A 22,169-nucleotide genomic window follows, 5' to 3' on the forward strand; every position below is an offset into this window, starting at 1 on the left:
TAACACCACGCTGTTGTTGTGTGCACGTAATTGTAAGTAGTTGGCAGCGAGCCAATCGCCAACAACCCGAGTATTTTTTATCTGGTCTTTGGATTAAAAAATATATAATTTCATCAAATATGTGTAATTTGAAAAATACAGAGATGTATATTTCGGGAGTTGCGGCACAACCATATTCAATAGTTTTTTTCATAATGCTAAATATCTATTACAAAAACGAACCATAGAGGGCGCTTTCACTGTTGGCGGCGACAGCGGGGAACCCCATTCACTGTGATCATTCTCTTGTCTGACAATGTGGGTAGCACAACAAATATTCGAGTGTGGTACTGCTAAAACGGTGCGATCCAAAATGGCTAACCGTGGTGTCAGTGGCCACGTCTGATATTTGGGAAGTAGACCGAACCATGTAATGCACGCTGTTGCTGCTACCATACCCCCCAAACATACCAATTGACAACCGACTATCAAAATGGTGCTGAAAGTACTTTCGCTGACTGTTCTTCTGATTAGCAGCAGACTGTGTGCTGGTGCATACCCGTTTATGGTCACACCCAAACCCACCACTGTGCTGGCGGGGAAGACTGCGATCATTGAGTGTACGGTGGCCATTTCCGGCAACGAAAGTCCAAGTTTTAGTGTGTTTTGGCAAATATTCCCGGGAGGTGAGCAGATCACGCTGGCGACGAACAGGAACACCACTGATAAGTACAGTATACTCGGTGGAGCCGCGGGTGGACAATACGACCTAAAAGTGGAGAACACCGACGCTAGTGACGACAAATCTTACCAGTGCGCCGTGTACGACATGGGGACAACGACACGATCAGACCCCGTGAGACTGGAAGTCGTTCGACCCGAGGAGACGACGTTTCCGCAATGTTTTCTGTCGCCGAGAAATTCAATCGACGAGGGTAAAACAGAGACGGCCTACTGTGTGTCAGGCAACCCTAATAACACACTGTCATGGAATTACAGGGGGCGTCCAGTTATCGGCACGCTGTACCGAACGGAGGAATACTCATCTGTTGAGTACGATATCCATGCGAAGTACGAAGATCACGGTGTGGAATACATATGTTATGCATCTGTTAATAACGAATCGTGTTCGATAGTACTCGACGTTCGTTATGCACCCCGTGTGACCATCGATCCCGTGGAACCACAATACCCGCAACAAGACACTGCACGTTTCACCTGCATAGCCGATGGCAATCCGACGATGTTCGCATACCGGTGGCTATTTGGCGCCACCGAGATCGACCAAACATACTCACACCACAGATTTAATCATTTTGCTTTCGAAGATAAAGGTAGAGTTTTGGTTATCCCCAGTGTAGTAATGGAGGACAGTAGAGTTCGTATTACGTGCGAAGTCACCAATGAGTTGGGTACTCAGAGTGCATATACACTCATGTATGTACGGGGTACGACCCTAACTATGGAAACACTTGGGCCTATAATAGTTGGGTGTATATGCGGGGCATTGGTCATCATACTGCTCATTTGGACTGTGTGGTACTGTTTATGCGACTGCAGACGTGACCGTGACCACCGGCGACGCCCACCGCCAGGTAACGCCACCAATTTACCAAATTTACGGTCTACAGGATACGGACCTGAGAGCTCCGATTACCTTCGCCACGGACGTTCCAATGCCACGTTCGACAACAGCACCGAAGTGGATTCAAATACCACGTTGGAAATGAACGAAAGGCGGCCGAACTCGTTGCCAAACAACAACGCATACTCGACCCCTCCCGGTAATCGCCGGCTAGATACCGAAATACGGAAAACGTACAAGAATCTTGATATCGGCGACGACGACGTCGGACTACACAGCGGCAGTTACGATGTCAACCCTGATCCCGAACCCAACGGTACACCAAAGGAAATTGATTGACGAGGTGTCATTTTGTAATTTTTTGTATTATTTTGGTCAAGAATCGGATTCATATTGGGATGGGTAATGCGCAAGTGTTTTCTTTTTATTCGAATACTTAAGTAATATGATATCCGCGCTGTATTTATATACCCCCTCAGTATGGTATCAGTGGTTGAGCTCACGTATCGATCATTGTTAATTTTTTTCAGGGTGTAAAACCCAATACTGCGTGGAATTTCAACCATTAACAACTCACAACTACTTCATACACTCCCAAAATATCCAAGTCAACCAACGCCACTGTTTGCACGCAGTGAACCGTAAATGCCCTCAAAAGCACGGCCCGGGGAGATCAAGCAAAACAAAAAATGCAACGTATTATTGACGCCTTTGCTCTCAGTGAATCAGTCTTTTAAAAGTTCGAACATAATGTTAAAAAACGTCGTTGGAACAAAGGGTAAAGATAGTAACTCAGCTCAAAGCAATGTATTAGAATGGGCGAGGTCGATGTGAGACATCGCCATTCACCCGTACATGTATAAAACCACAAACCACAGTTGGATATAAAGTAAACACACAACGTAATACAAGTATCCATGATGTATATGTACCATACTGCAATTAAATTTCCAGTGTAGTCACAAGCGAATAGAATCGATAGTATGAGATATCTGCCCGGGTTTATAAAATCCAACAGTAAACGAGTTGGAAGTAACAAAACGAAACCGACGAAACCACACTAGTAATCATGGCTATATTAAAAACGATGACCGAGCTGAGTTGACTGTTTTCCGATTCCAAACACACATGACTTAGTTATCCTCGCATCATATTTAATAAACCAGTTTTAAATATACATTCCCTTGCAAATAAGTTGAGTTCAAAATAGAGGACATTGCACTTTGTGACCTTTAACCTTGATACAAATTATAATTGTGGTGTGAAACCTATACATGCATCTGACTGTTTGGTAATGATATGCAAAGGTCAGCCTGCGTATTTTAACCCATAAAAATAAATAAAAAAACGTTAGTGTAAGGTGAAGTTTAAAAGAATGCAAAACATTTTTATAAAAAAAAATGGATTTTGCGCGAGAGTTTCAATAAATACGAATGTAACAAAACATATCTATAAAGTATAAAATTAATAATACTAATTAAAAACGACAATACAGTATATATTGATTAAATCAAATAATATATAATATTAGATTTTTGTAAACTTTCTCACGAGTTTCGTTCTTTTGTGTTACTATTTTTTTGATAGGTATTGTTCGTCCTATCATAACAAACATTTTATTTCGCAATCTTCTACGATGTCTGACGTCATTAGTACCCCATTGTACATTGTCAGGACATGCTATAAATATCTTGCCCCATACTACGAAATAACCACTATTGTGCTTCCAAAAATAGCAGATTATATTGTGCATAATAATTTGCAAGAAGTGACACTTCCTAGATTTTCGATGTGTTCGGCATATTTTACACCAATAAACCAGATTTATATATTTCATGGACATTCAGTTAGCGTAAGATGGAATAATGAAGCCCTTACAGTCCGGCTCTGGGGACAATGCAACACTGCTCCCAATTTACTTCGTTTTATGTCATCTATACAAACTGTGACCTGAATCTAAGTGGTACTAGTCTATGGGTTGTTTTCTTTAATCATGCCATCATATCCTATTTTGAAAGGCGGGCTTTCATATCGAGTATTTGGCTTTTAAATGCATTGAAATTTAATTTGTTGAGTTAAATAAAGTCGGAGTGACTGACAAAAGCTCCACTCAAAATCCAATCCGGCGTTAGTGGCCATCCCAGAGCAGGTGCACTGTGATCAGATGAAATGTCACTGTAAAGGAAATCACCGGCAATCAGTGGCGTATTTAAATGACTCCAACCAAGCAAGTGATGCTATGTCTGCAGATCGTTTAGCCAAGCGTGTTCCTATTCACCGGGGGACGTTTTGTTGTTCGGTACGTGTACATACAAATGCAGTTTAAATCGATTGAACACAATAGAGTGAAAATCCGGAATAATGTCAGGATTTGACGTCACTTTACGTGTTTTAGTTAATTAAGTTGCAGGTATGATACACAGTATGTATGTACGGCGATATTCGATTTGTTTTTTGTATCGCCGATGTGAAATATATTTCCAGTGTACATATATAATATTTATTTATTTTAATTCTCGCATATAATATACTCCAAAACAGATTGTTAATGAGATTTAAAATATATAATCTGCCATGACAGCCAGGGGATTTTCAGATTTGTATGTACAGTGTTGCTCTTTAAGTCGTTGGTGGTGGTGGTGGTGGTGGTGGTGGTGGGGGGGGGGGGGTTAAACGCATAATATTGAGTGCATTTTATGTTGTTATTGACACCCTCTTCTCCAGCCAATCGGCATCAGCGTTTCTTTTTTTTAACCACTATAGAGTTTAGACCATGTAACGTTGTATATATAATGTAATGGCTTTATTGTGCCGTGTTAAGGAATGCGTGACGCTTCCCTAGAAAGTGCCCAAAAAATCATACGCCCCAGGTCGTCTTTTATTCAACAGGTGACTCGTCGGGTCACAGCAAACTGTTTGCCCAAATTAGTCGTTTGGAATGCGACACATTTCCGATCTACACAATGCTTTACTGTTAGGAAGAAATTGGTTTCAAATAGTGTCTTGTATGGAAACTGTGGGTGTTTGAATTTTCGTTTTAAAAAGATGGTACTGTGTGTTATAACACCCCGCAGGTAGTTTGGGATTAATTCACTGTGCCAGCTTATACTTCCAATTTACCGGCGTTCCCATCGTGTTTAATCGTTCATTCACCCCGACAATACAAGAGACACGTCATACCTCAACGAAGTATTGTCCATAAATCACATATTTAATGGCGTTTGTGTTGAAAAAACAACAACAGTGTGTTTCTCAGAAAGCATTTTTCTCCACAAGGAATTGAATTGAGGGTTAGAAAATATTTATATATTTTTGTGTTGTTTGGTGGCCATTTTTAATATTGCACTATGGGTAAAAAATAGTTTAGACCGATTTCTCGCGTGAACATTATTGCGCGACTGTAAGCACATTACTCAACAAGGTGTTAAAGGAGGTGTTCCAACAGTATGTTGCACATTGCTACCAGCAGCTTATAATTTTGGGTCATCACGCAAATATGTTATTTCAATATTATTTTTAATTTGTTCAAAAAGATAATATATTGTATTTTATTGAATTGAATTGTCAAATTGTAATTTTAGCATTGAATAATTTACATGACTAAATATTAATATTAATTTTTCTACCTATAAATAATCTTTTTTTATATACAATACTGTATAACAGTTTGAAAATACAAGATATTCTTACAGCTGATTTGTAAATGTTCGTTGTGTTTATTCATTTTAAATAGAGGTTAGCAAATCACGTTTGCTCCTCCAAACACGTGACTCACGATGACTGTTTGACCCATACTATGTATTATGCTGATTTGCATTTCGCTCGTACCGCCGTGAGGACGAGGTACTTATCTAGCGCTGCCACAGTTGCAAACTAAATCATACCCGAAAAGATCTTGGGAATCGAGTGTGATACGCAATTGTTTTGTCGCCTTCGGCATAACATAGTATAGATGTGAAGTTATTCACAAGATTGAGCCTGATTGGCTAGCAAACTCTGACATTGACATCCAATCACAGAGCAGCTTGTTTGTAGACTTTTTTTTTCGATGTATAAAATTCTGTCTAGTATACTATATGTTGAAATATGGACAGGGAGAAAAGATTCCATGAATCCATAATAATAATGTTAGTTCAAAACCTGGGCGAAGGTACTCAGTTCGTATGATTTATCGGGAATGCTCCACAACGTGCAGAAAAGTCGGTTTGAGGCTAAACTGTGCAACTGTAAACACGAATTTTTCAGAAATCGGTTAAAAATCCTTAAAATTGTTTAATGGGTTCTAACCCTAATTTTACCAATCCCATAAAATTTGCGGAAATTTGGTACGATTAGGGTTAAAGATCGACCAGACCAGAAATGAAGTAGCTTCCTGGAGCAAATGTTGAACAAATGCTTCCAACCAAATACATGAACACGAATACTTGAACCCCATTTCCCTGCGTTCACACCACGCTACGCGCCACGTTAGAACGTGTATATTTTTGGAATGGAGGTTTGGTATCATGATGCAGGTATTGATTCGTTAGTTGAATTCAAAATCCGTGTAATGCAAATAAAATGTGCCGCGCATTAATACAAAGTTGAGTAAGAGTGAGCGAGTTTCACACAAAAAGACAAAGTTTAGAGTAGAATTGTTTTATCGTGTTTTATCGTGACTATCAAAGAGCTATTACCGCCCCCGCAACAAAACACCCAATTTCATGCCCAGTTTACGGCATCCTGATTGTCTGAATCACAGTTGTAAAATTGAATCGCTGCAATTACTGTGATTGACGTTTATCAAAACAAGAAACCGTCATTTACAAGGATACACGATGTATATAATTTATTAAAATTATACTTGGTTAGCACAAATGTTTTTTTTTTAAATGCAAGGATTTGTTCAGTTTCAATATAGACCAATTTTGTCTATGGTAAACGTTCGGAATGATACGGGTACCATATTTTAAATGGATGATGTGTATTCCCATATGTTTATTACCCTGATATAAACATCGTATTTACGAGAGATTTTGGTATTTCGATACATGGCGAGGTAAAGTAAATCGCTGTGCGACATCACGTCTCCTATATTGTGTAATAGCCTCTTTATCGTCAATGCTTCTATCTAGTGTGTGGGTGTACTGTACACCTTTCGCAATCACAGTGCGTGCTTCGCATGCGGACTGTGGACGGCACACGTGATCTTGGCTGGTGTTTATGAGACACTGGAATATATTATAACGACGAAATAAACATTTGTTGGCTAGGTGGTTTTCAGTTTTTCATTCAGCACCGCGGTTATCATCATTATTCAAAGAAGGTATGCTATTAATTTTTATTACGAGTGATTATTATTCACGGCGCAAAAAAATAAACCCCTGTAAGTAAATTCTCACTAACACAACATATGGTATATAGTTGGCTTGGTAGTCTGATGTTACGGATTGGTATCCAATAAGGTACACTGTTTTAAATAAATTCCAACTAACGTACTATGAGCTTTTTGATTGGCTTGGTAGTCAGATGTTACGGACTGGTATCCAATAAGAGACTTTATTGTAAGTAAATTTTAACTCACATACTATGAGCTTTTTGATTGGCTCGGTAGTCAGATGTTACGGACTGGTATCCAATAAGGTACACTGTTTTAAATAAATTCCAACTAACGTACTATGAGCTTTTTGATTGGCTTGGTAGTCAGATGTTACGGACTGGTATCCAATAAGAGACTTTATTGTAAGTAAATTTTAACTCACATACTATGAGCTTTTTGATTGGCTCGGTAATCAGATGTTACGGATTGGTATCCAATAAGGTACACTGTTTTAAATAAATTCCAACTAACGTACTATGAGCTTTTTGATTGGCTTGGTAGTCAGATGTTACGGACTGGTATCCAATAAGGTACACTGTTTTAAATAAATTCCAACTAACGTACTATGAGCTTTTTGATTGGCTTGGTAGTCAGATGTTACGGACTGGTATCCAATAAGGTACACTGTTTTAAATAAATTCCAACTAACGTACTATGAGCTTTTTGATTGGCTTGGTAGTCAGATGTTACGGACTGGTATCCAATAAGAGACTTTATTGTAAGTAAATTTTAACTCACATACTATGAGCTTTTTGATTGGCTCGGTAGTCAGATGTTACGGATTGGTATCCAATAAGGTACACTGTTTTAAATAAATTCCAACTAACGTACTATGAGCTTTTTGATTGGCTTGGTAGTCAGATGTTACGGACTGGTATCCAATAAGGTACACTGTTTTAAATAAATTCCAACTAACGTACTATGAGCTTTTTGATTGGCTTGGTTGTCAGATGTTACGGACTGGTATCCAATAAGGTACACTGTTTTAAATAAATTCCAACTAACGTACTATGAGCTTTTTGATTGGCTTGGTAGTCAGATGTTACGGACTGGTATCCAATAAGAGACTTTATTGTAAGTAAATTTTAACTCACATACTATGAGCTTTTTGATTGGCTCGGTAGTCAGATGTTACGGATTGGTATCCAATAAGGTACACTGTTTTAAATAAATTCCAACTAACGTACTATGAGCTTTTTGATTGGCTTGGTAGTCAGATGTTACGGACTGGTATCCAATAAGGTACACTGTTTTAAATAAATTCCAACTAACGTACTATGAGCTTTTTGATTGGCTTGGTAGTCAGATGTTACGGACTGGTATCAAATAAGAGACTTTATTGTAAGTAAATTTTAACTCACATACTATGAGCTTTTTGATTGGCTCGGTAGTCAGATGTTACGGAATTGTATCCAATGAGGGACACTCTTGCAAGTAAATTAGTATTATAGTGGAATACACTAAACATACGTCTACCAGTAACTTATACATTGCTGTAATGCGGTATCCCTCACGCAAAACTTTGATGGCGTCACAATAAATTGAATTTATTGAACAATTACCAGATACTAACAAACATAGCATGTTGGTAGTACTACCAAAATATTTCGCAAGCATTTCCCAGGGTTTATAGCACAGCCCTTTCACTCACCACGTAGTGCTCTTGGACTAAGCTTATTTGGGTTTGCGACATGCGGACACTTCTAATGTCAAAGTTAAGTTTATAAACAGAATAATACAAGCAGTACATGAATAGAGTGCCAACTGACCGACGCCAAGCGACCCCTACTTCGACGTAGTTGTCATACAAACAACTTTCATTGTACTCGAAACAAACACTGTCGTCGGAGATTCTTTTATCGCGTAGCCCAGGGCTAATATTTAAGATGAAGGACTTGCCACTACTCGGCCCTACCCTCCTCTACATTCTCATCCCCTTTTAAGTGACGTCACCACTTTACCACGCTGTGTTGAACAATTTATTTTATGTGATTAAGATTCCCACGAGCTCACACATTACATACCGGTCATTGTATTGTACCTGCGAATATAATTCAGCTAGCGAGGCGTGAATACTTCTCTTATATTGACGCCAATTCTCTTAGCTGTTAACTATCGCAAACTTTAGCGAACACAATACGTGATTGCAAGTGAAATTCGTTAATTCTATTATATTTCTCAGCTATTTGAATTATCGCTGTTAATCCGCTGCTAGACGTGTTCAGTTAAATGTGTTGCTGCAATTGTCGTTGATTTTTACTTGTACAGATGGTATGTGTAAATATTCGATCATGCATGTTATCCGTTATATACCGCGATCAGGGCCGCACCGATGCGATTACTAGCGCCATGAAGCTAGAGGAGTCCTACAACGACTGCTTTTTACTAATATTTCTCTAAAGGAAATTGTGTATAGATGAATACCTACTTTGTTGGCTGCATTTTTTATTATTGGAACACATGTCAAATTAAATATATATTTTAATATATTTTGATAATAGCGATGTAATAAGCAGATTGGATTTAGTCCACCGAAGCTCAAGTTCACATTCTTGTATCCTCTTCTTCAATGACACTCATTCTTTGCAGTGAAGTGTTATGTTGGATGTCGTACAGGATTAAGCTGCAAATGCCTATTTGCTGTGACTATTAAAGCGTAGCGAATGACTTTAATGCATTCACGTGATCTTCCGTTCCTCAAGTTATCAATACAACTTCATCAATATTTTTTTTTCATTTTCTTGGTACTATTAATCAGCTTGTGTCGCAGCTTCATGGTTGATTTACTTAGCTCTCTTGCTTTTTCTGTTGCACAGTTTGTATAATGCAACGCCATATTTGGGAAAGCATATTACGCATGCGCAGATAACTGACGGTTTTGGTCAATAAACGCTCTTGTTCCAAAAGGGACAAACATGAAACTTAACAAATAGAGCGTTCCTTGTAGTAGAATAATGCCGGTAAAAGAAAATGTCAATCAGTATTATTTCGTATGATCACGGAGTCCGCATCCGCGACACAACGCTCTGCCCACTTACGTTTTACATACTACATAGGCACGTTTTACATAATACATTTTCATGTTGACGTAATACACTGGCACATCTATGTTTGACATAATACATATGCACATTTGACATAATACACATGCACGTTTGACATAATACATATATATGTTTAAATCGAAGATAAGTACAATGAAACACCTTGAAACTTATATCGTACAATTTAAATAATGTGACTAGTCACTAGTTTTATTACACTTTAGAGTGTATACTTTGGAGTTAAGAATTATTATTTGGTGTACGAGTATTTAATTTCAACTTATTTATTATTTCCTCCAACAATTTATCAAGCCGTTTTTCACTTTAATAAGGTTGTACACGAAGCAATATCAAAATAGTGGGATTATGAAACACAACAGTTTGATGGAAATTTAACGTAACCTTCGCACGTATTAATATAGTTTGCGCTATTTCCTTTAGCGTGTTTCAATGTAGGGCGAGTGTATTGGATAGCATTGCTAATGGATTTCTGAATGTGTCGTTTTCACAGCATCATCACGTACCGTATGTGCCGAATACACAAACTAGGGGTATTATATTGTATAAATAGCTGATATTACCAGGTAAATACGACGTACTGAAAATGGTGGCTATTTAATCGCAGTGTAATTATGCCAAACAACCAGACGTTTTAGACAGCGTCTTTTTATAAGGAATATCTGACTACGAATACTGACGTGTGAGTGAGTGAAGAGAGGATGGCACAACTTGACAGGTGGGATGACACGGCGGCAGATTGGGTTCAGTTCCCCCGCCATCAATCACTTGCATGATTATACATTCAGTACAATGCGAGGGCAGAACAAAAACACACCTTGTCGTAAATCATGAACTAGCCGATTCTCATATACTAAGTGCGGCGAACTTGTTATATGGACAATATTCCATGTCAACGTCAAGGTGGGCAACTATTGTCGATCATCGTTGCGCGATGACTGGCCGTTTCTATCAGTGTCAGTTTGATATACAACTTCGTTTGTCTAAATGTCAGATAGCATACCCAAACCTATTGTCGTTTTCGCTATTGTCTACTTAGTCATATAAGTCAAGGGTGTGGTCATTATTGAACTATGGTGTTCAATAGCTACATTCCGTCGCTTGTGTTCACTGTGTGCGTTATGCTCAAGTTGTGGTCCGGTCATATGCAAATTACAGAATGGGCATCTCATAACCCGGATGTAGATATCGACATCATCATCGTGCGTCTAATGTGTACGTTTGTACTCACTGTTGATGACACGTAATGACGTTACGAATTACAAATAGCTTTAATACTGCCTGATGTACGTGCACTGCAGTACACAATCGGTCCGGCAAACTGTTCATGACACGCGGCGGGTGCACTTCATATTAGGGTCATGGCGTATTTATACCCATTGCTCAACCGTAAACATAATGACGGTAAATGAAGTAAGGTTATCCCACCCACTGAGGTGTGATACTAGTACACAAGAAATTACAATGTAAACATAGCAACCATAACAATGACTCGAAAAAAGATTTTATAAATAGTACAGAACTTTAAAAACAGACTGACTAAGTTCATTAGGGACTTTGACCGACGGTAAACCGAACTGCAATCACAACAACAAAAAACAAATTTGCTCAACAGCGCCCCCAAACACATGTGTCAAATCAAGATCAGCATCACGACGGTGACCATGGTAACCGCAATGCGATCAGATAAGTGAGAGTGACTGGTTAGTGGTTGGGTTGCCTGAAGTAGTACGTGTTAAGTTTTTGTCTAAATTCTTGAAAAATAAATTTGAATTATTGAAAGGTTGAACTTCAAGGTGCCACATTTCTCATTTGTTTTCAAAACCGTAAAATATCAAATTTCTTGAATCAGGAGCTAAAATCAAGAATTAATATAAATTACTGGGAGTGACAACTCTCTTGTCAAAGCGACACCCAATACTGTATTACTAAAAGAAGAATGCCACCCAATACGAACAGTGAAAAGTGAATGTCACTTGACCTCATTAATAATGAAAATAAAATGTTTGGAAATGAAATGAAAGTCATATCACGGGAAAAGTACCAGATGGGAGCAGTAATTGAGACTAAGCCGTGTCCTATCATATGACCAAATCATTTATGCATAGTTTCAATTCAACGATAATTACCGAGATTAAAATCTATACACCAACTGGTGTTAGCCACTTAGGGGTCAGGAATTAGGTAACACGTGACGAGTCATGTGTCTGGTGTCCTAATTAATTATGCATAAATATAACCTCGGGTGAACTATCGGCACAAAACGCTGTAACAAATGAGACAACATACATGTGAAGAACCAATAAGACTTAATATGCGCATATTTCGATTATGAAAAACCCAGTATTATCTGTTACTAGAATGACGGTTAAATGGCGGTGGTCGTCGCGCCACGGATGCGCGAGATATTGGGATCATATCAACAAAGATGGCGACTTTGTCTGTGGCGCAGAGCAATGAGTACAGACTGAGACGTTACCAAGCTTTAATTAAGTAATTCTTTTAGTAATTGGAAGGTATCGAAGGAGTCGCCAGCGGTAATTAGTGCACATCACGCCCAGGTCAAAACTTGCGCTCGTTATTTCTATTAGAAAAGCGCATTGGATTGTGGGATAATCAATGTTTTTCAACACAAATATCGCACATGCGCGCATTGGATTGTGGGAAAATCAATGTTTATCAACACAAATATCGCACATGCGCGGGGCGACGACCACCGCTCTTTAATTCACTGTGTGTAGAGAGTATCAAACTAAATTTTGTCCATCTCGCCAATATCTTATATGAGACATTTAAATTAAGTGGGTTTTACTGGTTGACTAACAAAATATATACAACTCTTTTCAACCTTTGCCAGTCTTCAGTGGACACGTAATTCATTAGATAAATGTGTACACATTGTCAAAATTTTTACGACCACGCCCTATATGCATGAATACATCAATTTGATTGCTGTCTGTACAAACACACTGTACAAAAGAAACAAGTTTGGTGTAAGTATTTAGTGTTTGACTCCAAATAAACAAAGTAAAAGAAGATTACCGTGACCTCAACTGAAAATAAATTCATAAATTATCGGGCATTGTATTCGCATATTTCTTATAATGTACGTGGCACTTTTGTGGTGGCAATTTGGTGTTGCCATAGTGAAATTATTATTCACCGCAAACAGAAAAAAAAATCCTATTTTTATTAGGAACAATTAATATATAAGTACTGCAACCGTTCTAGGAAAATGGCGGCGGCTACCATTGAATATAGAATACGTAAAAGGTGTGTCCTGTATCGCGTTACTTGTTTTGTAATGGAATTACAATGATGTCTATTGCAATGGTATTCAATGCTAGAGGAGACTGGAAGAGAAAACGAGTAACAATGTAAATATAGGTGCACAATTAATCTACTGTTTGTCGTTTCGGCGTAGGAGAGATGTGTCTAAACCACTGACTTGTTTCTCAATGACGTGTTACACGAATCTTGCAGACGACAATATCGGTTACTCGAGGCAACCGACATGACGGTTTTTCAAACGAAACTGCCTGGCCCATCTTGGTGACACAATTATATCATACACACGAGGCAACTTCGTTGCTTCATCCTAGATACATATATTGAGAACGCATGTCATGTTGTTTCGTAAATCCTAACTATAAAATCGTACGTGAGTTGTATATAACAAGGCATTATTTTAAAATCCTTTTTTTAGTTCTAACAAATCTTGCCGCTTATATATGTCAGGCTTTGCAAACACAGTCACACTCATTCTGATTAAAATTATTTTTATATATTTATACATTTTATGTATATATATATATTATTGGAGCTAAATCAGGTTTGAGCACACTGTGTATTGAATTAAGCTGGGTTGTGCTTTGCCTCTGTCTTGAATCATTTTTTAAATACTACCTTTGGGATACATACGTGTAAAAAAATAGACTTTACTTAACACGTCAAAATATTAAAATATCACAATGAGACACGATTTACAGGAAATTGTTTCAATTAGATAAAGCTTCATTTGTTATAACGTACAATGAAAACAGAGTTCATTGTATTACAACGTTTCCTTTAAGTAACTCCTCTGACTGGCCTCGCTGTCGTGTCATATTCGGTCTTTTTAAAATCTTAATCAAATCTTATGCTCGAAGCGATAATTTTTGACGGCATCAATATTGTGAGTCAATTGATGTGAAATTTGACAGTGTCATGTGACTACTTGTATTAGGCGTCATCTCCTATTGGCGTATTACTGACAGTTTAAAATGAAATGTTTTTAGTGTGAGGTCATATCATAAAATCCACGAAAGAATTTCATTAATAAAACGATTTACAAAATCTCGATTAAAAAGCACGTTTTAATTTTTATTCGATGTAGGATCATGTATATGCACACGTGGCTGGAATTAACTGTCCCGAAATTACAAAATAAAATTCACAGAATAACAAAGCACTTCATTGGTGTATATGGTATTCTGGGCTGTTTTGTTCGGCACTGACGTAATGTACCTGTCAAAACACCGTTTTGGAAAAAATGTTCTGTTTCTGGCGCGCTTCTTTAATGAAATATGGTGTCAATTACTTCCACCAATTAGTGGTAAAAAAATTGAGGACTTCGACAAAAAAACACAAATATCGGTTTTAGTGACACTGCGCCGCATGTAATAGACAACACAGCTAACATGGCTGCGTTGCTCAATGGCGTTGCATGTTTGATTAACAGTTATCGTCGCAATTCACCACAGAGTAGAACTAAACGAATACATGCCACCAAATGGCCCGTATAATGAAGAGCTTAAACATGTTATGATTTGATACGTAACTAATTTAAAGCGGGAAGGTCTTCACCTGCGCACGCGCGGGAATTGAGTCCCTACCGACGATAACAACACACGCTAAAAACGCAAAGGCTCATGTGTAGACGCTTGTTTGTAAACAATGACACGCTACGGCCATCTGACGCATGCGCAGGTGACGACTCTCCCGCTTTAATTTCAGGTAGCAGGATAATCCACGGCACAACGCGCCTGCCGTGTTTTCCCTTTCCGTTTAATAATAAGCTGAGGAATAAAGAAAAAATGCTTTTGACGTTTTTTTTTATATTCTGAATATGATTCGTGTTATAGTTGTATATTTTCTATTTACATTCGCATTGGTTGACAACAGCTATGAAGTTACGCGGCTACTTCGCGATAGTTGTACCAGACAACACGTGTCCATTATACCGTTATGCCGTTTTATTTGCAATGACGATAGAGTAATTTTACATGGTGTTTGCCTTTCTTTCTTTTTATATTATTTGTTTTTGTATCTATCGTGTGATTGGTTTCTTTCTATTTCTTTCATATCAAAATAAAATTATGTGCGTTGTCAAACATGTCATACGAAGATTGATGTTGACAAAATTACATAATTGTGTTTAAGGTACTACAAAATGTATTTAATACAGATTTACTCCTGAACTGAACTCCAGACATAATTGTAACACCATACATCACTGTCATTTTCCCCATTGTAGCAATATTCCGCCTAAAATTGGTGATTATTTACGAGCTTCGCAAAAAAACAACGCAAAAGAACGTGTATTATTGAAGCATATTTCTCCAAAAAAAACATCGACGCACGACACTTGTAGCTGCGCAATATTTTAGGAAAGCGAATGAGTCAAGCGACTTTCTAGAAACTCAAAGAAGGATATTTTCAAACCAATGGCGACCACATCAGTAGAAATATTGAATTACCATATTCACTGTTATTCTTATAATCTAAAAATAAATACACCACTATAAGGAATATGTCATGATGTATGAATTATTTCTTTCATTATTGTCAACGTCATTTTTAAAAAGGTAACTGCTTCTTCACAACTGTTAGTATCACTAGTATTTTATAGCAAAAATTCTATATTTATTTTTTAGCCGTTTGTATCAACTCCATGGTGTAACTGTTCCGGAGTGTTTGATGGATTGTCGTTAATACAATATCACTGATGCAGGGTGTCTCAGCGTGTGCGATAATATACATGTGAACCGCGATTCAAATAAACCTGTTACCATGGGAACACACGGGAAAAGAATAGTTGACACGATCGACTACTTGTTTATAAACGTAGTTTACAAATTGGTTCCTAAACCGGGGTATGTATTAGTAAGCATTCTAAATTTAGTCAACCTCGTTAAAGGGCGGTGGTCGTCGTACCGCTTCCTGTTCGATATGGGGACTCATGATAGCGACGTATACAACACGTGTAAAATACGTTGTTTATTCACATGAAATTCGAACACGCGTTGTTCGACGACCACCGCGCTTTAAGCGATTAATTCAAGTAACGAAATTTGTTGATGGGAGTATTTTAATTGCATGTGCGTAGTATGTCGGGTTTAGTTTACACAAAGTATTCTTTAAAAACACGCAAATCGACACATTTCTAAATATACTAGAATGGTACTGTCGGTTATGCTAATTCGCTATAAATATCAACAACCCGTCTTTTCAACCGTATGCTAGATATAAACACATGTAAGCGTGTGTATGCATTTACATGCATCATGAACGCAACCATTGTTATTGCTTTAATATCGCGGTAAAACACCGCAAGCCTTTTTAACTAAATTGATATCAAAGTCTGTGTGTCTTCTAAGTAATGTGATTTGCATCTAGAAGGCTTCGATGGTTAAAACCGAAGATTCAAGTGGAAAGTAATCACTCGTGCAAGCATGCAGTGACTGGTTGACCCCGTACACGCGGAATGCCCAGTTCGTTTTCATCTCCCATTGTGTAGATTCTATTGTGTTGCATACAACGTCACACCCTGTGTTAGTCAGCCGTTTGCAGCTGGGACCGGGTGGAGTAAATACAGCGTATTTCTGATTTGGAACGTAAATGTAACCCTCTGATCGACAGTGCTTCTGTATAGGAGCGTCTCAGCTTTTTTAAATTGGTGAAACTGGTGTATTTTCGTCTCATGTGTACATCATAGGATCTGAAAATCATCGATTCCAATCGGCGTATAAACACTTTCACTGACGCTATGTTGTTGTGGGCAGTCATCATAATCATGGCGGCGTCCATGCTTCACACCGCCGCTGACCCCGTCTTTCTCGTTGAGCCATCGAGCCACGTAGCCGTCGTGGGAGAAGACGCCACACTAGAGTGCCATTTAGGGAATTTAAAGGACTACCAGGTGTATTGGTATATTAAACTCGACAAATCGGAAACTGCGTTCCTAATAGGTCCCTTCAAAAACCGTAATACGGCGTATCCAAATTATGGAATGTTCGGCAACGACACCAATGGCGAATATAACTTGAAAGTATCCGATGCGACTCTCGAAGATATCGGTGAGTACGGCTGTTTGATAACTCTGCCATCGTCTGATAATAGTACCGAGCTCCGTGTTGCTTATTTGAACGTAACAATGCCTCGACCACCTGTTAACGTCGAGCCCATTTGTGAACTTGAAATCGACGGTGACACAGAAGGGGACATTGTTAGCATTACGTGCACGTCCAAGGGTGGGATGCCCCCTGCGGGACTCGCGTGGAAGCGGAGAGGAACCACGGTCTCTGGGACATACGCGACTTATGAAGGAATGGAGGAAATGTACAATGCCAAGAACACGTACACTTGGTCCCTGTCCCCCGATGACGACCAAGCAACGTACGTTTGTAAAGAATCGCACGTGGCGTTGGACGAGAGTAGAACGTGCGAAATCGGACCGTTCTCTGTCAAATACAGACCAGTCGTTACCGTAAGCCCGCGAAGATATGAAGCTGCAACGGGTGATGATGTTGTATTCGAATGTTCCGCAGCCGCAAACCCTGAAGTCACTGAACCGTTTGTGTGGACATTCAATGGTTCTGAAGTAGAGGTAAATGACACGTCTGTTATGGTGTCCAACGATACACAGGTGTCATACCTCACCGTTTTCAACATAACTGGAGCCTATTATGGCCTGGAGGTGTCGTGTTTCGCAGTAAATGATCTGGGAGAGGGCAACGAAACTGGTGTAATAGTTAGAAAAAATGAGCCAAGCCCGCCTAGGGATATAGATAACGTGTTAGTTATGATTGGGGTAATTGCGGGGATCACGTTGTTTACCGTCATCATCACAGTGATGGTTATGTACTTTGTCTCGGGGGGCGTTTCGTGTGCGTGTTGCTGTAGACGTACCGCAAAAACGGAAGAACGCGAAAGAATGAATCAAAAGAAGAAAAAGAACCGAAACCAGAATATGGCGATGAATCGACGTGACGACCTGGCTCTTGATCTTCAACAGTTTGAAGGCGGAGCGAACCAAACTATCGAAATGAACGAAGTCACCATTGATTACCGTCCGCCTGATACTCCACCGCCACCGGATTTCGAACCGCCGTCACCACCACCATTTGTCGAGGGCGGCTACAACAACCCCGCATATGAACACATCGAAACCCGTAACGGAATGAACGACTTGCAACACGGAACCGCCACCCCGAATAAAAACATTGAGTTTGTCAACGTGTCGGAGGAAGAAAACAAAGATTCTACTTCTCATCGGATGAAGATGGCCAGGAAAAAGAAACGGGAAGAAATGAGAAAGAATAAGAACAATACGTCAGAACATGATACGCTAAGACTCTCTGACGATCCAGATAAATGGATTCTCTGAGATGACATGTTTTTTAAATGTGACAGTGCGCTAACAGCAATGATCAAGTTCAATGCAGTTATCGTGGTATTGCCCATACTACACAAAAAAAATTTTGTTCACTTGTGTATTTTTTACTTATTGTGCACCAAAGTCGCTGTTTCAATATTCAGGTTACGGGGCGAGTCACGTAGTATCCAAATACATGGCATCTACTATCGATTGACTACGTTGTGTATACTATTTTTTTTTTATATATTTTATAACCAGTTACATGTATTTCATTTTGAAAATTCGATCCACGCATTTTCTGAACAAAACACGCCTGGATCCTTCCTAACTTCTTTTAGTGAATATTACACCACATTCGAACTATCGTTTGTCACATTCGTTTTGTATTTGGTCTTCGGTGGTGTCTTGTCGCGATTTGTCGTTTCTCGTGTCGTGTATCTTGTATAACATAAATATATCATCAGGAAGTATTTCAATTCTGATATAAATATTTCTATTCTGTGCCGTGACAATAGAAAATTTAGCCACTATGCAAACAAACATATCAATCGAATTGATATGCAAATTTTAATATGGCTGACTAAACTATAAATAGACTGTATATTTTACTACCAGTTCGTGTCCAGCTGATGGAAAAAACAATTCTATTAAAAACATGTCCCAACCTTGAACTGAACTGACACCCTCGACAGCACAATACTCTTATTGCCCATCTCCCGACTATAGAGTCAACACAATTCGATGTAGATTAAAAACACACACATTAACATCATAGTACGTGTACTGTAATGTCATTACAATGCGTGTATTGCCCTGTCATTTGAACGAAAACGTTACTCGTCACTTTTTTTATTATGCAATGATATTGATAGTTCGGCTGTTCGATTAAAAGGCACCACTCCCACCGTTAACAAGTCGTATATATTACGAGATACAAATAAATAAAACTGCCGAGTGCAAATTTTATACAAAAAAAAGAATGTGTATGTTAATAAACAAAATAATATCATTTTACTTGAGAGCAGGCATCACTATTTTATTCATTGATATGATTGTGTCTTTTTAATGTTATATTTTAATGAAATTGAGCCAATACACAATAAGCAGCCGGAAGTGTTCCAGAAATAGCCGTGTCTCGCCGGCAACTCTCGCCCTTGTTTATGCAGAGTACGCTTTTAATTTTTTTTTTTTAAATAGTGTTTTACAAAATTTATAATATACAGCCAAGTGTTTATAATGTCATTTATGAAGAACAGTGTCCACATTTTGTTTGTATTTCTGTAAACATAACAGTACAGGGACATAACGCTCTTTAATACCTCGATGTTTGTGTTTACGGATATTCAAAACATATTTTAACTATAGTTTTTGCTGTCTGTTTTGTTGTGTTTTCTTTTCTACGCCAGTTGATTTTGTATATTTTAACAAGCTTACTGCCTTTACTGGTTTTAGCTCTGTGAGTCAAGTAGATATATACTTCAATGAACCAATTACTGTTAACAAAGAAGCAACTCAGCCTGCAGTGTAACACATAACCCGCTGTATTGCTAACAAATCGACAATATTTATATCAGTTTACCATTACAAACTGTTACTTTTGAACTATAAATATTGCCAGTTTGTTACAAAAATATTGACCCACTTTGCAATACTGTTGGTTTGATTGTTGTTGTTTTCAAAGTCATGTATCCACTGTTTTATGTTTTTATACGTTTATGGATGCTGCGAAATTGTTAAAATGTGATATGAAATCTTTGATATTGGCCGCAGTCGTCGCTCCGTGTTGCTTTCAGTATGGGTCCCATGTTGCGTATACAACGAGATTTAAATACTGTATTTGTTCACAAGAAATTGGAACGCCCCCAACACATAGATCGTACATTTCAATCGATTTCGTATCGCTTTTTCGAGGTAGTCAGGTTCAAAACAATGTACTATGATCTGCCAAGTACTTTAATTCTCATGTGGCAAATATGCAAATCGAAATTGCATATGAAATTACCTTACAACCTTATTTTGACAATACTATTTGCATTACGTGCATCAGTGGATACGGTGCCAACATAAGTTGTTATCCGCGCGCATGCGTGAACATCAAAAAAAGTAGTTGATATATGTCGTTGAAAGTTGACTCGTACCACCAGGCCGCGTCGTTGTATTGTATTTGTTATTTGGGTTGGTCATTGTTCTCGGTTTATTCACAAAATACTTGAGAATACATTTACCTTTAAGCGACTTACATGCCAATCATGCGTTCTTTTGACTGCCAGTGTGCTTTAACTTTTTAAAAGTCAAGTCAACAAACCCGTCTGCTGCGCTTCAAAATCAAATGGTGCAGAAAGTCTTGATATAACTTAACTGCTGTACGTGAGCGAATAACCGCTGTCACCTTCGCTATAATAATACACTGCCGCACCCAGACATTTTAGGCTCTCATGTTAACAACTTCACTCATACTAACTGATCAGTACCGATACTGTACATGTAACCTGGTGGGACTGGGGGGGACACGATTGATTTGTTATTTGGTACCACCGACTAAATTAATTAATTTAATAATGAGACAGTAATATGAAAATTATCCCTCCCATAGGTCGTTGTTGTTGGCAGACCTGACCTCCGCCATGAGTAAGCTCCGCTAAGCAATTTCTCACGACCCATTGCACATTTGCTCGTAACTCATTTTGACTGAAATGTTCCATTCGGCGCATCGCGACAAAACATAATGACTTAGTATTATGTATGACTGTTTTAGTGTTCGGTTTATATACATGCTTTTATATTAATGTTTTTCTACCTGATGTTGTTTCTCGTGTTAATAATATCCAAATAACCCGACAACAAACGAGTAGTTTTCTGACTATACGATCAGTAATCTCTATCAGGAATTATGCAACGTTTTGTTCCTTGATGCAATTTTCCCCAAGTTGAGACACTCCTAAATTACTCGCAGTGATCATTGACTGGCTATTTGAAAATCAAAAAAAAAAAACTAGTAAGGAGTGAACGCTATGAGATTTCATAGATACGAGTTCGGATATTCCACTTACTAGTATTTCACTGCCATCATTTGTCAATATGTTTATCGTGACTTTGTTAGTTCATGTCTTAAATATGTGTTTATTACATCTTTTTTTAAACTTTATTGAGTTTTATTTGATTGCACTTTTCTTACTTTGTGTTTTTTATATTTGAAATGATTTTGCTCTTATATATTTCGTTGGATTGACTGTGATGGGTGTGGTATTTTTTCATCTTGATAAATGCAATAATGTCCACTGATATTGTTATTATTAAAGTTAATATTTAACACAAAAATATCAGTAATGTGTGTTATATTCCAAATACATGTTTATTTCACATTATAAAGTCCGGCCAAGACGCAGCGTGCGCTTTCCTTCTATGTTTACCCGCTGGAGATTGCAACTCGACCGCGCGACTACGCCCCACCAGCCTTTAGTGCATTCGGACTGTATTTAATATTGACCTCAAGGTAACATGAAAATAAGAACATCACCTTAAGGTGAAATTTCAACTAATGAAATA

The 22,169-nt window shown here is 38.3% G+C and overlaps 2 protein-coding genes across 2 annotated transcripts; both read left to right on the plus strand.

Annotated features, from left to right (window-relative positions):
- Window positions 1–285: 285 nt before the first annotated feature.
- Window positions 286–2,475, plus strand: LOC102809403 (kin of IRRE-like protein 1). Its single transcript, XM_006815430.3, has one exon. The coding sequence runs from the start codon at window positions 473–475 to the stop codon at window positions 1,901–1,903; it is 1,431 nt and encodes a 476-aa protein (XP_006815493.2). The 5' UTR covers window positions 286–472; the 3' UTR covers window positions 1,904–2,475.
- A 14,330-nt stretch (window positions 2,476–16,805) lies between these two features.
- On the plus strand, window positions 16,806–21,941 carry LOC102808007 (kin of IRRE-like protein 3). The gene has a single exon (XM_006815423.3). It carries the CDS (start codon window positions 17,013–17,015, stop codon window positions 18,630–18,632), a length of 1,620 nt encoding a protein of 539 aa, XP_006815486.1. The 5' UTR covers window positions 16,806–17,012; the 3' UTR covers window positions 18,633–21,941.
- The last annotated feature ends 228 nt before the right edge of the window (window positions 21,942–22,169 follow it).

The sequence above is a fragment of the Saccoglossus kowalevskii genome, chromosome 11 (assembly GCF_978046115.1).
Source record: "Saccoglossus kowalevskii chromosome 11, keSacKowa6.1, whole genome shotgun sequence".
In the NCBI taxonomy this organism is placed as follows: domain Eukaryota; kingdom Metazoa; phylum Hemichordata; class Enteropneusta; family Harrimaniidae; genus Saccoglossus; species Saccoglossus kowalevskii.